Source organism: Lissotriton helveticus, chromosome 7 (assembly GCF_964261635.1).
Source record: "Lissotriton helveticus chromosome 7, aLisHel1.1, whole genome shotgun sequence".
Lineage (NCBI taxonomy): Eukaryota > Metazoa > Chordata > Amphibia > Caudata > Salamandridae > Lissotriton > Lissotriton helveticus.
Window position 1 is genome coordinate 980463341 of NC_136068.1, and position 17579 is coordinate 980480919.

Genomic DNA, 17579 nt, shown 5'->3' on the forward strand with positions numbered 1-17579 from the left:
AAGTATAATGAACTGACAAGACAGCTGAAGATGCAAATAAGCCAGCACAAAGGCGAAAAATGGGAAGCAGCTACAGCTAACCTAAAGGACTCAGACAACTCTCTCTGGAGAATGACCCGCCGCCTGACTGGGAAGAAGGAACCAAACCCACCGATACAAGGGAGGACTCACCTGGCATGCAGCAGCAGGGATACGGCTGAGGTCTTCGCTGACACGCTGGAGGCATCATTCAGGCCCAACCAGGCAAGCAAACTGGCAACAGAAGTCGAGCAAGAGGTCGCCAAGCATCACCGGGAGCACCCACCAGAAACAGAAACTGCACACATTGAGGAATGCTCAATGGGCGAATTACTGGCCCTGGCAAAAACACTAAAAAACGGCAAGGCACCAGGGGAGGACAGAATAGTCAACCAAGCCATCAAGATGCTGCCAGATACTGCAGTGGATCACCTTGCTGAGATATTAAACGCATGCATGCAGCACCAGTATTTCCCAAACGCCTGGAAAGAAGCAAGAGTCGTCGTATTCCCCAAGGCTGGGAAACCACTGCGAGATCCTGCAAACTACCGCCCCATAAGTCTGCTATCTGGCCTATCAAAACTCTTTGAAAAAGTTCTCCTCGCCCGTCTCGAGGACTTTGCAACAAGCAACAACCTCCTTGCTAAAGAACAGTTTGGGTTCCGGAAAGATCACTCAACCAATCACCAACTCCTCAGAGTTGTGGACATCATCAGCCATGGTTTCAACATCAACAAGTCTACCGGAGTAGTCTTTCTGGATGTAGCCAAAGCACTTGACCGAGTATGGCACGAGGGACTGCTTTACAAACTTATCAAGCTCCAGTTTCCCAGCTACCTGGTCAAGCTACTGTCCAGCTACCTGACAAAACGGACCTTTCATGTGGCAGTGCGAGAAGAATGCTCATCGCCACGCCCAATTCTTGCTGGAGTGCCTCAGGGATCAATCCTAGGACCATTCCTCTTCAACATATTCACAAACGACATCCCCACCGACCTAAAGAAGACTGATCTTGCCCTATACGCAGAGGATGTTGCAGTCATCTCTCAATCCTTCAGCGACAAAGAAGTGGCTAAGAACCTGGAGACATCGCTCTGCAGACTCTCCGAATGGTACAGCGACTGGCAGATCACCTTGAACACAGGCAAAACCACTGCAACATTATTTACCAGGAAGCAGAACAGGAAACACCCACAGATCCTCCTCAATGGGGACGAGGTCAAATGGGAAAACAGCAGCTCCTACCTGGGGGTGACTCTGGACACTAAACTCAGCTGGAGAAACCACATAGAGAAGACCTGCCAGAAAGCAGCATCCAAACTGGCTGCATTATACCCACTCCTGAAGACTAAGTCGATGCCCATGCAGAGCAAGGTGCGGGTAGTCACTGCAATAATTCGACCAACTATGACATACGCTTCACCAGTTTGGAGTGGCTGCCGCCCGCAGCTTCGGGAAGACCTACAGAACAAGGCCTTATGGATTGCAGCAGGTGCACCTATGTTCACACGAACAGCAGACCTCCACAGAGACTTGGGCATTGAGATGTTGGACGATGATCTCCGCAAACTCAGCAGGAAATTCTACAATGGACTGGAACAAAAAGAAAACCCACTGATCAGGAAACTGGCAGATCTCTCTACAAACCCATTTGACCGCTACCCGCGTCCCATTGAAGCGCTAACCTTGCGAAACTGAACCAGCAACGCAGCATCCAAAACCTCATCACTGCCTGAAGGCAAACGCCGGCAGATACACATAACTCACCGCTGTCCCGATGGCATAATAGCCTCGGCAAGCAACTAAACCCCGCTCACTGCCTGATGGCATAATCACCGCGACAGGCACCCAAACCTCAACACTAACAGAAGGTTCTAGACGGACAAAGACGAGACTCTCTGAGGAAACATGCTGACATATCTGCAAACTCTACTGACCGCTACCAGCGGCCCATCACTGAGCTGACCATGTGATACAACCTCAACTGTGACAAAGCGTCACACACCAATAAGACAACCTAAACAGCGACTACAAAATTCTAAATGAATATGGAGTAATGGGGCTACTGCCTCGGTATCCAAAAACTCATCACTGTCAGAAGGTATCTGACAGGAGAAGACATGAGACAGTTAGCCATCAGGATTCAAGCAAGCCGGGCCGAAGACGGCTGCAATGCCAGAAACCGGTCCCCAGAAGCTGGTTTCCTTTCCAGTAAAGAATTGGCTTGGTAGTTTGGTCTGCCCTGTTCCCATGATGCACTGGGCCGGGGAGAGACTAATTTGCATGTAGCCAGGTTCTGAACTGGGATGGTGCAGTGAGCTAAAAAAAGGTGATGGATCAAGCCCTGATCTTTTGACTGGGTAGGAGTGTTCTGTTTAACTCAGATGCTCTGTCCATCACCACCCCCTTTTCTGAACCACTGTAATTCAGGCATCGAAGCACACCCGAGGTGCACCTGGCACCTTGGATGGGACCCAAAGATGAAGCATGCCACAAACTAGCTTGGTGGGTGAGGTTTTCATTAAAAAAAAACTGAATTGTTTTCCACACATTCTAGTTCCTAAATTTGTGAGCCAGTTCTTGGTATCTCGAGAATTAAAATAAGCAACAGCTTCAAGAATTCTTGAGACTGGACTACGGAAACTCCATTCTCTCTGGATTACTTAAACTTCACATCACCCAATTAAAGGCAGCACTACATGCTATGGCGAAACTGGTCACTGGAATAAGACGTTTGAGCATCACACTATTAATTATTTCTTAGATGGCGAGATGCACCTTTAAGCTTGCCTGCACTATTGCCAAAAACTATCCATTTAGACTTCCCAAACTTAGAAAACTGGTTGTTTCAGGAAGGCTGTCAAAATGAAGCTCAAACAAACTCCTCAAACACCCATCAACGATCCTCCTCAGGAATCGGACCCAAGTTTCAAACTTAATTCGTCCTACTGATCCCTTCTATGGAGCCTACAAATGAGAAATGAAGACAATTATTCCAACATCCCATTATTTGACGTGTGAATTATACACCTGTAGGACTACATGTATTTGTGACTTACTACTTATCCTCTTACCGTTCTGTGTAATGCACTTTGCTACCCCTGGACCTTCTCCACACTTATGTAAATCCACATGAAATACCATACTGAACAGCAGCAACGATCAAGAACCATCAGATAGTCTTTGGCAGTAAAGGAGACGTAGTAACTTCAAGATCGAAGCAATACTGAGAAAATGAACGCTAGTAGCACTGCTAAACGATATATACACTTTTTTTATACAGTGGTCGTCACCACTCTGTACTTAATCAGGTCAGAGAGTTCCCACTGAAAGAGGTTCTACTTTTGCTAAAAACGTAGCTTTCCCATGGTAATTCCCACATGAAATTTTGGGAAGCAATACAGAAAACTGCTGCACAGAATTACAGCAAATTTGGCAGATTAGATCTTTACTCCGTGTTTTGTTTTTGACTATTTGATATGAATCAGTTCAGCCATTTCAGAGATTCGTGTTTAATGAGGTGGTTATGAAGAGGTTAAAACAAAAGGCATATGTTGCTGCCATAAATGGGAAGAGGAAAAAAAAAAAAGCTATCTGATGGTGACCCCTTTCCCAGTCCCAACACACCCACCTCTCAGCCCACTTACATCTGCAGTACAGAGCAAGCTGATTGGCTGGCTGCAGCATGAAGAAAAAAAATGTCGTCGCCATTTCATGACACAAGGTCATGGTTCTAATGTTCTGAATATAAAATTGTAAAGACATACAAGGGGGCAGGGTACCCCCTGGCAATTCTGAGGGGCGATGGCTGTGTGTTGCAGTGGGTTGGTCGTACGCTTTGGGTTGGGCACAGGATCTGGCCACAGGCGACATTGCAGAAAGGCAAAATAAATGTATGGAAAAAAATGAAAGCGGTGTGGATAAGTGCCTGGTGGGCATGGCCCTGCAGCAAAGCCCTGCCACAGCAGGATGCCCGTAGGGAGATTGGTGCAGGACCGAACCGCTGTCCATGGGCAGTGGGGGGGGGGTCTAAAATCTCAATCTACAAAACAAATCACAGCAACTTTCAAGTGGGAAAGTGCCCAATACCCCACTGCGCATGACTTGCGGCCGTTCACAGCAGTGGGTTGGTCGCAAAGGGCTGGCTGCAGAGGTCTCTGCATACAATGACTGATCCAGTGCACGGTTTTGAAACAACCTTGATCTTCAGGTTACCCGTAAAGATTGTTGGTGAGTTTTTCCATCATCATGGTACAAAACCACAAGACACTCGCAAAGAGGCGTTCTCTTTATACGAACCCTCATTAATACTTCCTCGATGTACTAGAAAAACCAAATCCAGAGTGCCATCAAATCCATATGGTACGATTCCAGAAAGGGTTCCCATGCTGTTAAACAAGTTGACTGGAGACCATGCAAATCACCCAGTTCGGTGGTCCCATCACAGCCGCTCTAGTGTAGATACACATACACACAGGGTATAACCACGCTGTTTTTCTACCACAAATTTGGATTAAATCCCTGCCACATCTGACCCATCCAATGCAACACTACCCTTTGAAAGTAGATCTCCACATGCATCTCACAAACTGGGTAGATTGGTTTAGCCCTCCAACAGTACAAGAAGTTTAAATTGTGTTCAAAGTAAATAAGACCCACTGACAAATACTCCCCTATAGGTGCTTCCGAACCAACTTTGCATCCTGAATCAGTCACTATTTACAAGGACTGTAAAGCACCAGCGCACTTCACACCCACTTACCGCACTGCACCATTTGGGATCACCTTTTTACTTAAAAATTGGCTTGTTCATGACATTGCAGTTATGCTTTCAATTGCTTAACAAATTGAATAAAATGGTCTTGTTTATAAATGGAACTAATCTGTTAATGGTAAACCCCTTCTGCGCTCATGACAAGGTCAGCTCGTCATGGGCGTTACCTGCGCTGCGCGTGTGACGAGCTGACCGTGTCACGTAACGCGGGATTTTTAAAATCGCAGCTGGAAAACCGCCAGCGCGCATGCGGTTAAACACATTTTTCCAAAGTAGATTCACATTTCCCCCGAGGGACCAATTTTTCTTAATTACGAGTGACCTCCTCCTCAACACCGGGCAGTCTTCAGCACCTATGATGTAGTGCATCCAGTTACCTCCGCACACTGCTTCTTCAGTGTGTAAACCTTCTCTCCCACCTGTATCCGAGCCTTCCTGCAGAAGGAAAGGAAGGCGTAGCAGCCTTCTGTGTGTTCTGGGGAGAGGCAGAGTGTAGATTTTGTGGCGATCAGCTTAGGTGCTTTTTGTGAAACACCTGGAGCAGAAATGGAATGGACTACTTTCCATAAATCAGTTCTAGGTGCATACTCAAGGAAAGCGCTAAATGATAAACAGCACACTGAAGCCACAGTACAATGGAATGTGTCAAGAGGTGAGAAATCTATCCCTAACATCAAAATTCTTTCGGTGCAAAGAGGGCATTTTTACTAGGGTGGAAGAGGGAGCTGCAGAACCAGAAACATAACGAACAGGGTAATAATCCAGCGTGTTTAATGTTTCTACTACCGAGCTACACCCTAGAAAAAGATGAAGCCCAATGGCAGAAGAAAATCTCAGGAGGTGCAGTTGAGCTAATGTTCTGGAACAAGGGAATGAGTGACGGGTCTTCTGACTGACTTAAAGAAAAAGTTGCAAACATTTGAGCCCAACACTAGATGGCAGGCGTAAGCAGAGCATGCGCATCTACAGCCACACAGGCTACTAACAATATATATGCATGTTCACATAAGTGTGTACATCACTGGAGTGTCATACATTTTCACTGGGGTTTCCGATGATAAACCATATATACCAAAGCTCTAGACAACACCATCATGAGGGTTATGAGCTAGGCTTTCAAATTTGGCAGGAGAAAAAAGCATAAATGGTGCAACCACAGACAGCAACAAGCTGATCACTAGAGAAAGAGATATATCAGGCAATGCAGAAATACTTAATCACAACTCGTCACCACTAAGAGTAGTATTAAGAAACTTTTAAAGACAAAGGTATGCACACCACACACACATTGTCGCTACACATCCCTCATCTCAGAATCAGACTGGTATTACATGGCACAACAATTGCCCACAGGAGCACTCACTTTTGTGATCTATGACAACGAGCCTGCCAGCATCCCAAAAGTTTCAAGGAGTTGCCAACAATGGATATTGTACTACACTGAGTGTCCACATTATAAGTAGCCACAGAAACTTATATCTTAAAGAAACAGTATCAATACATGTCAGTCATGCTGAATTATAGATTGAGAATCATGCTTCACAAGCCTCAAAAAACTAAAACATAAATGTCTTCAATAATCATGTGCAAAGTAGCTTGTACAGAAGACAGTAATACCAAAAGTGTGGCTTTATATTTTTTTTTATTTGACAAAATAAATTTACAGACGACGACCACGGCGACCGCCCTTTCTGCGAGTGCTGTCGGAGGGAATTGGAGTCACATCCTCTGTGGAGAGAAAAACAGTAATTGTTATATCAATTCACAGCCGTAACTTCTAACAAAGCAGGGCACTGCAAGCATTTTAAATGCACGTTTATAGGTATATTCAATTTTTACTTGCACAGGAAAATAATTTGCAAGACCATATTTAAGTAATCAAAGCGAGTCCAAGTCTAGACTTTTGGTTTTTATATATGCATATAATCTTCCAAATGGCAGAGACAGAAAAACTGTGTTAGTGTAAATGGGAGCACGTGCCACATTCTGTCTGTAAGCGTATGTGAACAGATCTGCAAGATGTAATATGCTGTTTATTACCACTGCCAGAATGTGGGAATGGGCCTTGGCTCATAAGAGACAAAGTCTCAAGTGTAGCACAATTGCCCGACTCCCACAGCAACAGTAACAAATAGCATATTACAGCACACACACAAAATTCCTAGTACTATCACAGACAACGACAACAACATTTTACCCATTTAGGTCTGGCTGGTTACTTCAAAAGAGTGCAACAAGTAGTACAGAGTGGATTTTAGGCGATTGCTTGATTTGATAGGGCATCAAGGACATGGCATTTCAAGGATGTTTACATGGTCTTGTGTGTCGCCATTAAATTTTGGTGATAGGACTAAAATACAATTCCTGTTTGACTGCTGTGCAACATGTAGCTTAGAATCATTATCCAGGGTGCATTTTTTGATGTATCAACTTTGCTGATAAACCATTTTTATTTGCCGATTTAGGGATTTTAGTAAGAGTATGCTCTTTGGGTGGCCTAGCCAGTCATTTAGATACATTGCTATCCATTTATCCTTGCATATTGATCCCCTTTATTCTGCTGTAACATGTTGAATGTACACCATTTGTGACAAAACAATTTTTTTCTCATTAAGAAATGCAATTAAAATGCTGCCCTCTGTCAAAAGTACACACAATGACATTTGAATGGGATGGTCTTTGCAGGTATCACTTCCAATACAAACTTCCTTTGTCTTCTTTTAGAACGCTACTTTGATGGAAGAGTTGAAAGAATGCAGCCTCTTTAGAAAAGTGGTCCTAATCCCAAATTACTTTTTTTTTTTTACTGTAAATGGTTTCATGTTGGGATTATGTTTCTAGTATGAGACAGCAACCCAGAGTTGCCCAATTATTACCCCTAAAAAGAGCCAGATCTATTAGCTCTGCTAATGCGCGTTCTGGTTAGTAGCAATTCATGGACACTAGCATTTCAATACAAGTGTCCAAATAAGCTGGAGTGCTGTATCATTCCGTGGAGGGAAAGGATCGTGAGAAAATAGGTTTTAGTATTTCCAACAAGGGCGACGACAATTTTCTTTTTAAAAAAAGCATTACAATTATACATCTTTCCTTCAAGCTTACTGCATTTGTAAATGTGGGATGGAAGAAAAAAAACTTCTTAATATAATTAAACAGCTGTTTAAGGCAGATTAAAGTATCAGCTAAACACTAATCAACCTTTGTTCTGGATATGACAGGTGCGCTATATATGGTAGAATGCCTCCAATGGGGTTAAATGGCAGTACAGGTGGCACATATGTAAAAACTGGGAAGACATTTTATGAAATAACTAGGATGTGGCTTCAAAAATCAAATAAGACTTGGGTTTCTCTGGAGCATGCCCATCCTACTCACCAAGTCTCCAGAGTGCAACTTTTGTTGATCCAATTAACTAATCTAAATAAATTAAAACCATTTGCTACTTCAAATTGACAGATAACCTAAATAGAACTGGAGTGAAGTGCAGCTACAATGGCAGAAAATCCAATAGTGCTACTAATTTTCTGTAAAGTTTAGAAGCAGGAAAGGGGAATGACTGCAAAATGCATAGAGTACAACAAATTCAATATTCACAAACCTTTTGCTTTGCCATTCCTACCCAGGAATCATCCATTCAGGTAGTTTCTAAGGTGCACACTGGTCGCTACTATGGGCTGCATGGTTGGGGAATAGAGAAAAATATCCTCCAAGTAGAGATCATTAATGGGAGCCCAAGCAGAACTGCTAAAGTCTGTTGCCATTACAAAGACCTCTCTCAACAGTCCATCCAGCGCCATGCCCTCACTGATTAATAAATTATGGAAAAGATCCACGGGAGAGGACACAGCAACAACGTAATCCTATTCCTGGACCTCAGCTAGCAAAGAAGCAGAATATACCAGGAACTAAAAAAATGGATTTCTGTCATTTCCTGCAAATCAGTAGGTAGAGCATCAAGAATTTTAGGAACCAAAGACTAAAGTTCCAAAAGTGAATGTTGGAGAGAACTTCAACAGGCACAAGGAACGGTAAGATATGGTTATCATACAGACTCTCACCATAGTTTTGGTAGGGCTAGTCAAATCGTATGTGCATATACATATTCGACTTAGCTTACTAAACATTCACCACATTTTAGGTGATGCCGCTTTAAAGAAGGCAAAAATGCAGGAATTATCAACTGGTTTTAAAATTACGAGTTTAGTAAATTGGTGAACCAGACAACAAAAGTATTAATTTTTTACAAGTGTTTGACTACAAAAGATAGTGAGCAGGTGTCGATTTAGCAAGGCTTCCCAAAGTTTGCACTTTTTTTTATATTAATCTGACAAATGTCTGCAGAGATGGGTTTCCTACAGTTACTGTTACTTAAACTGTATATTTTCTATAGGCAATGTTGCCAACCAAGAGTCAAGAACTTTTGGCAGTCATTTCTTAAGAGGGAACGTGACATAAATGCTATTTGGAAAAAGCAGATATTACATCAAATACACTGCCTACTACCTCAATTGTATTGCGCTTAACATGCTATTAAACAGCCAATCAATGGTTTTTGCAGGTCACTTCATTAAACACGCACTTCAAGGCTTTCCAAGTAATTTTAAAGAATACTCACATCAAGACTGTAAAAAATGAAACTTTTTTCCAAGTCCTTGCTGTGAGGCAATACAATAGAGGAAGCTCAATGGCACTTCTGCACAAAAACGATTGCCACTTTCTAAATAACGTTTTTATCTCATCTCACATTATCCTTGAATGAAAAAGCTCTGAACTTGACAAGATAGTAAGTAAGGCCACTGGAGTTGTGTGATTCTCTAACTGCTGCTTTTTTGCAACATAATTTTCAGATCACTAAAGTTGCAACGTGTTCTGGCAGTGAAAAGCCCACTTGCGAAGGCCAACCGGTCATCTTTCAGTTTATGGTTTCTAAATTTGTTTGTTAAATTGGAACTACTGAGGTAAAATCTTAGCCTAGACTATTACAATGAGTAAAAATCTCACAATGAAGTAATACGGTCAACAAAGGTGCTGCATAATGTGGCACATATGATTTGCCATATAATTAAGTTCTACCCTGCTACTTAGTTCCTGTAGCCTAGTGTAGATCACTCTAGAAAATATTGGCAGAGGGGCTTCACAGCCCTATCAAATACTAAGTAATCTGACAATGCATTTAGAAACCTTGCCCAATCAATACAGGATTTAAGGCCAGACCAGCTGGAGACTGCTGGTGTTTATTTGAAAGCAAAAGAGATAGAGGAAAGGTCTGCTTTCAAGATGCATTATAGTGAATGATCACTGGATCACCAGACCAACTACTGCTCCAATAACTATCACAGACAAGATACTATTTTTGCAAAACAGCCTGTTAAACACCAAAGAAACCAAAAGCCACAATTGGAGATAAATGATGAATCATCTTACCGATACGACCAATTTTCATTCCAGAACGGGCCAGGGCTCTTAGGGCTGACTGAGCACCTGGTCCTGGTGTCTTGGTCCTGGGAGTAGAATGAAAATGTTCAGAGGCACGACAGGTCATAAAGCGCTTTTATTTCTTAAACAAAGCAACAGCACCACACAAACTCAGGAGGTGAAAGCCATTCATACTTTCTAATTACTGTGATCAAAGTTATTGTTTATGGCCAGCTTTCTGTCCCAAATAGCAGAAATGCCCCAGTGCAGAACAAAGATGGGCTGAAAGACGATTAAGGTGTATGTGCTTAAATCAAGGTGACAAGGCGTTCAAGGAAGGGCGCCCTTGCCACCCACAGGGTGGAACACGCATAACAAAATGTGCTTGTGTAGAGAAAATGTGCTCATGTATAGTTTATGGTAGCCTTATAGAGCAGCAGAAGAATGGAAGGTGCGAGTTTTTAAAGTACTGGTATTGCGCCTTATGAATCCTTCGTAAACTGCGTTTTCAACTTCTGTTCTTTAAGTTTGCACCAATCATACCATACATTCACTGCGAACACAACTTAAAATACTAGAGCAAACATTGCACTAACGGGTTACTGAAATGAAGTTTGGCCAGACAAATAATGTATGGATAGTTAAAATACAGTGTAATGTCGCCATCAAGGAGCCCCATCTCGAACTCACGAAAAAATGCACCCTTTTGTAACCGAACTCCCAACTACAGATTAATAATTTGGTCCAATAGGCACATCTTTTTTGGACAGCGGCTGTCGTACAAACCCCTCAAGTTAATCCAGGTGCATCAACCCCAAGAAAATTAGAGTCACTGATGTGTGCTCCCTCACCTGTTTCCACCTGTTGCGCGTAACTTAATATGAAGGGCGGTGATGCCAAGCTCCTTGCATCGCTGGGCCACATCCTGAGCTGCCAACATGGCGGCATATGGGGAGGATTCATCTCTGTCAGCCTTCACTTTCATTCCACCAGTCACACGACAAATGGTTTCCCTGGAAAGACATGGATAATCATCAGAAATGCAGATAGACTAGCAACAAGTACGAATTGTCAGGGCGATATAATTCACACTACAAAGAAAATGAATGTTGGAGCAAATGGTGTGCATTTCAGTGTTTTCAATCAAAACCGGAAGCATAGTTTAGGTGAAATTAAATGGCTTTTAAAGTGATGTAATTAAGCAGAGAAAACAGTGGATTGTGGAGCTGTGAGAAACGGGATACAAGTAATACCAAGGCGACTTACTTGCCAGACAGATCGGTGACATGGACGAAAGTGTCGTTGAAGGAAGCGAATATATGGCACACTCCAAACACATTTTCACCCTCTGCAACTTGAGGTCCCAGGCTGATGACCTGCTCTTCCTTCTTTTCCTTGCCCTTACGAGGAGCCATTTCTTAAGGAAAAAAACAGACCGGTCAGACAAAACGCAATGAAGTCAAAATAACTAAGTGGGTTTCGATCATATTAGTAATTCAATTGTTCATAAAATTACTGCCATAATGCAAAAAAGCGTGAGCGTAAACAGTGAGCGACAAACTCAGACCTCATTCAAAGGAACAGTTAAAATAAAATGTAGTTATATTTTCACAATTCCATCTTTATCGGCTAAAAAGCACATGTCACGGCGATGCAAGCAGAACCGTATTACCACAAAAGTGAGTTCTAAAACAATTAAATTGCCAATATGTTATATGCTGGCACCGTTTATATTACTACCTGGAATGATTATTATATCAAAATACGAAATATGCGTCCAAACGGATAACAAAATATCCCAAACAGCCAGAAGGGCAGACAATTTCAAACACAAACATTACTAAACACACTGAAATAATGGTACAAAAACTTAGTAAAGCCGAAAGGGAATAGCTTTTTATCGTAGAAATTACTTTTAATCGTTTTACAAAGCTAACACTGGAAGCTGCAGGGACGTTGTCAAGCAGAAGAGAGGCTGCTGCTCCCCGGTGTGCCATAACTTACACAGCACAAGAAAAGCCTTCCGCCAAGCAGCAACAGAATGACATTTTTTACAGGTCGCCCGGCATCTAATTTTCGCGATACCGAGGTCACGTGCAGTCTAGAGAATTCATGATCCAGATACGAACACAGCAAAGGGATCGAACTGCGGAATGCAGAGGATTACAACGGATTTTCTCTGCAGACATTACTTACTTCTGCTAGTTCTCGCTGAATTCGCTACCGGAAAGGAAGGAACGTGAGACGCGAGGGCATAGGTTACGTATTATACACCGGAAGTACTACAACGAGCAGTTGAAATCGACAAAGGACACGCTTAAATAAGCGTCATGCTTTAGGTTTTAAAGCAGCAAAATAATTTGCGTGGATCTCGGAGGATATTTTGTATATTTCGGGCTACTATTTCAATATGTATTTTATTGGCTTCATTGTTATGGAGTCAGCTACTTAGCAAATGCAAATTAGGCCTACTAAATGTCTAAACGAGCATCTTTTATATATTGCTGCTTTTTTATATTATCGAATTATAACATGCGTTAACATTTTCCTTTAGGTTTTTATGTATACTGATAGAGTGTGTGACACATTATTTCTTGATTAAACTGCACGTTTAAACTATACAAGAATTACCCGCTGTCATCAGTCTTTCTTTTGTGTCTTTGATAGCAGTGCGTCTCCTCCCAAGCCCTCGTTACTTTCATTGTCTCGGGGCGGGGCTGGAAAGGTTTGTGCATCGATTTTGGCACTGTCAGTTTTCAACCCTGTTAACTAGTGCAGCTCGAGACTGCTGGCAATGAGCGGGTATTTTCCCCAAATTGACAGCATCGTGTTTTCCATTTGAGTATTGGCGCCTTCCGATGGATCTGTTGTGTTTTTGAGTAGAACGATTGTGGTGCTGCAAGTAATGGCAGCTGTTTTAACTTTCCATCAATACACTTTTGGTTTTACTACAGCTGCAGTTACTATGTATGGCGAAAGGGTTGGCACAGGCTTTAAGAGCAGCCGAACGAGCCTAGCCCTGAAAATATTTGATTTGGCTTGTAAATCATACTATAAGCATAATTTTAGAATATGACAAAGTGTCTTCAAAAATAAAAAGAAAGCATCGTTGTTTAACATGCTAATCCGCTTCTCCTCAGGACATCAGGTTGTGTCTCTGCAACAAGAAGTATTCATTAAAAGTGGTCGTTTTAAACAGAAACTGAGAAACATTCCTGCCCCAGCCTTGATAACAGTACTATTGGTGAATGATAAATTTCCTAGTTATCACAAAGGAAAGTTTCAATTCTATTAAGGGCGCGGATTATGCTTAGCCTTTCTTCATTTTTATTGACAGCAAGTTAAAAGAAACAGAAAAAACACAGGCTGCCAACTACATATCCCATGAGGCACAGCAGCAACCATGGGAGCCAGTCCACCAATCACAGTCCAGCCGAATCCATAAAGTAACTCCGTTGATGAAGTCCGTCCTCTTTCGCTGCTGCAGGAAGTTAAGTCGTCTCCAGCCTAATCCGTCTTCTGATCAGATCCTAGGATAACAGAAAACATTATAATCTCTTGACTATGGAAATCTCGTAAATGCAAGTGAAGAACCACAGAGCAAAGACAAATGCAAAACATTATCAGCAGTAAAAACAGAAGTTCAAACATAGCGTGCAAATGTATACAACAAGATCAATGCACAAAATATCTTAAGAATACACAAGAAACATTACTTTCCTGATAACTAGAACAAGCATTGGAAATGCAATAGGTCTCGGATTTATTTGAGTTAGAGCTAATGGCATTGTAAAATGGCAATGTCTTTTAGCAATGTGTTATGGAGTGTATGCATGTGGTGTGTAATGGAATTATGTGGTTTGGATTGGAATTGTTCACCCTGCATACTCACACACTGTTCACCCTGCACACTCACACACTGTTAACCCTGTACACTCACACACTGTTAACCCTGCACACTCACACTGCTCACCCTACACGCTCACACACTGCTCACCCTACACGCTCACACACTGCTCACCCTGCACACTCACAAACTGCTCACCCTGCACACTCAAACACTGCTCACCATACACACTGCTCACCCTACACGCTCACACACTGCTCACCCTACACGCTCACACAATGTTCACCCTGCACGCTCACTCTGCTCTCTGACTCTGCACTCTGACTCTGCGCTCTGGCTCTGCGCTCTTGGCTCTGCACTCTTGGCTCTGCGCTCTTGGCTCTGCACTCTTGACTCTGCACTCTTGACTCTGCACTCGCTTTTCAATCACTGTCATTCTGCACTGCAGTGTGTAGCGTGCAGCAGTGTGAGTCATGTGGTAGTTTGTAGCATGCACCTTTGTGAGTAATGCATCTGTGTGTAGCGTGCAGGAGTGTGTAGCGTGCAGGAATGTGTGACTTGCAGCAATGTGTGGCATGCAGGAGTGTGTGTGGTGGTGTGTGTGCCTGGTAAAAGCGTGCACAGACAGCCGGAAGTGTGTGTACCTGGTCAAAGCATGCACTGATGTGTGGTATTGTAGGGCTGGTAAAAGGGTGCACTGATGTGTGGTATTGTGTGGCTGGTAAAAGCGTGCACAGACAGCTGGAAGTGTGTGTGCCTGATGAAAGTGTGCACTGATGTGTGGTATTGTGTGGCTAGTGGAAGCCAGCAGTAATGGCTAATAGAGTTTGTGCCCGTTAAAGGGTGCAGTGACAGCTGGTAGTTTTTGTGCGTGGTGAAATTGTGCAATGGCGGCTGGTGGTGGTGTGTGTGTGCAAATCTATCTTCTCAATGCATTAATTCCATTGCTGTGTATTTAAAATGATGCTAGTTTCCTATTACTAACGTGCATGTTGTCTAAACAGCATCCTTGTTGTTAACAGGCAAACATGCAGAGTTACAATTACAAAACAGAAGGAAGGTATTCAGGCATCAGTGATAAGACGTTGCAATACACCAAATAGCTCCAGTCTGTTTGCACTCAATACTAGACGTAGTATCAGATAATCCGTGGATGGAGGTCACGTTTATTTGTATGTCCTTATTCATAAGGAAGGTAATCATACTTCAACCTTCAATGATTAGTCTCTAGGCATCCACGTAAGCCGCACTTTGTAGGCTGTAGGTGTGGAGTTCATATCCGATTTGTATTAAGTATCAAGGGATCACTACCCTACAATTGTCAAGCTGTGATAGTTTCACAAAGCACTCGATGGGGAAAACAGGAAAAAAAAGGCGCTGACATGGAGAGCTGCGTCGTGAAATGATTGTGCATGTGTTTCCCACACGATGTTTTCCTTATTAGACCTATATATATATATATATATATATATATATATATATATATATATATATATATATATATATGGCTCTAAGAACACAATGATACAAGTTATAAGACTACAAATGTTTAGTATAAAAAAGGTCAATTGGTAACTGAAAAAAAACAAACAGGATTGACATAGCCAAAGGCCCCGCTGCACCTTGTAAAACTGAAGGAACCATCTGTTTTGTGTTAATTACTTATTATCTAATCAGATAACAGTTGTGTCACATTCCTACCCTTTTCTCTGTCCTCATGTTTGAAAGAAGTGGGGCGAGGAGATTGAAAGCTTTGTTTTCGCACTAACACAACAGTTACGACAAGAAGAAAAGAGCAGCAGATTTTCCACAATAAGAACCCCCTAAAAATTAAACAACTTGCATCACAAGTTAATGTTTAATACAAAATAGAACACTACATGTAACATGTTTATGAAGTTTAATGCTTATAATTATGTGAAGCTTTTAAAAGTGTAATTGTTTTTGGTGTCTCGTGACTTATGATTATGGATGCAGCATGCTTGTTGTGAGTATCCGATGAACGAAAATTGTTGATATGAAATGCGATGTTATTACAAATCTGTACTTAAAACAGTTTTAAACTGCAAACTGAAATGAAAATAAACTATACAAAATTCACATATAGGAAGGACCCTTGCATGCACCTTTTAAAAACACCATGGGGCATATTTTTTGTTTCTCACTTCCAGTCCTATATCCTTTTGAGCCTTTTACTCTGGCCTCCGATTTCATCCCTAGCTAAATGTGTAAAAAAAGAAGGCAGAGGAGGCGTTAGAGAGAGCTGCGTTTCCGCACTAACAAGAAGAATTAAATAAAAAAATACGTTTTTCTAATAACGAAAATGTCACAAGACCCATGCCCTAGAAGCAGACTGCCCTGCCCTGCCCCATCCAAATGCTATTTTGTGTTGCAAAAACGTTGCCCTAGAAGGAAACTGCACTCAACAGCACTCTGCACTCAACAGCACTCTGCCCTCAACAGCACTCTGCCCTCAACAGCACTCTGCCCTCAACAGCGCACTCTGCCCTCAACAGCACTCTGCCCTCAACAGCACTCTGGTATTGTGTGCATGGTGAAAGCGTGCACTGATGTGTGGTATTGTGTGCATGGTGAAAGCGTGCACTGATGTGTGGTATTGTGTGCATGGTGAAAGCGTGCACTGATGTGTGGTATTGTGTGCATGGTGAAAGCGTGCACTGATGTGTGGTATTGTGTGCATTGTGAAAGCGTGCACTGATGTGTGGTAATGTGTGCACACTGCTCACCCTGCATACTCACACTCTGCTCACCCTGCATACTCATACTGATCACCCTGCATACTCATACTGATCTCCCTGCATACTCATACTGATCACCCTGCATACTCATACTGATCACCCTGCATACTCTTACTGATCACCCTGCATACTCACACTCTGCTCACCCTGCATACTCTGCTCACCCTGCATACTCTCACTCTGCTCACCCGGCATACTCACACTCTGCTCACCCTGCATACTCATACTGATCACCCTGCATACTCATACTGATCACCCTGCATACTCACAGTCTGCTCACCCTGCATACTCATACTGATCACCCTGCATCCGAGTATCAGCATGATTAATTAGTCTATGAGCAAACCACGGTTTATTTGCTCCAGGTACCAGCAAGAGCCTTAAATAAAGAAGCACGGCCACTCCTTCTATTACAAGGTTGGACTTTCCAACACAGCTACCGTGTAGGGCCTAAGGCTGTGTGCCATTGTGCAGTCTACTTGTATACTTTGTGTCTTCGTTACTGAAAGCTTACTTCTTAGTTTGTGCTAGGTTGGGAACGCACAACACATGGACAGGACAGCACCTCTGGTAATGGGACAGGGGATGTTTGTACATTACGTCCATGTGGTTTACAATCTAATTTTCAAATGTGGGTAAAAAGGGGTGGAAACGCACAACTGTGCCTCTTCCACACAGCACAGCAACTCTGGGAACTATTCTGCAAATGAAACAGCAGCATCACAATTAGGGGGAAAAAGTGATACAGATCAAGTACACGCGAAGT

At 42.6% G+C, this 17579-nt stretch overlaps 1 protein-coding gene across 1 annotated transcript; it reads right to left on the reverse strand.

Annotated features, from left to right (window-relative positions):
• Positions 1-6415: 6415 nt before the first annotated feature.
• RPS14 (ribosomal protein S14) lies at positions 6416-12488 on the reverse strand. Its single transcript, XM_078653599.1, has 5 exons — positions 12404-12488; positions 11474-11624; positions 11059-11220; positions 10217-10293; positions 6416-6520 (listed from the first exon to the last, which is right to left on the reverse strand). Exons 2-5 carry the CDS (start codon positions 11620-11622, stop codon positions 6453-6455), a joined length of 456 nt encoding a protein of 151 aa, XP_078509725.1. The 5' UTR covers positions 11623-11624; positions 12404-12488; the 3' UTR covers positions 6416-6452.
• Between the last annotated feature and the right edge of the window lie 5091 nt (positions 12489-17579).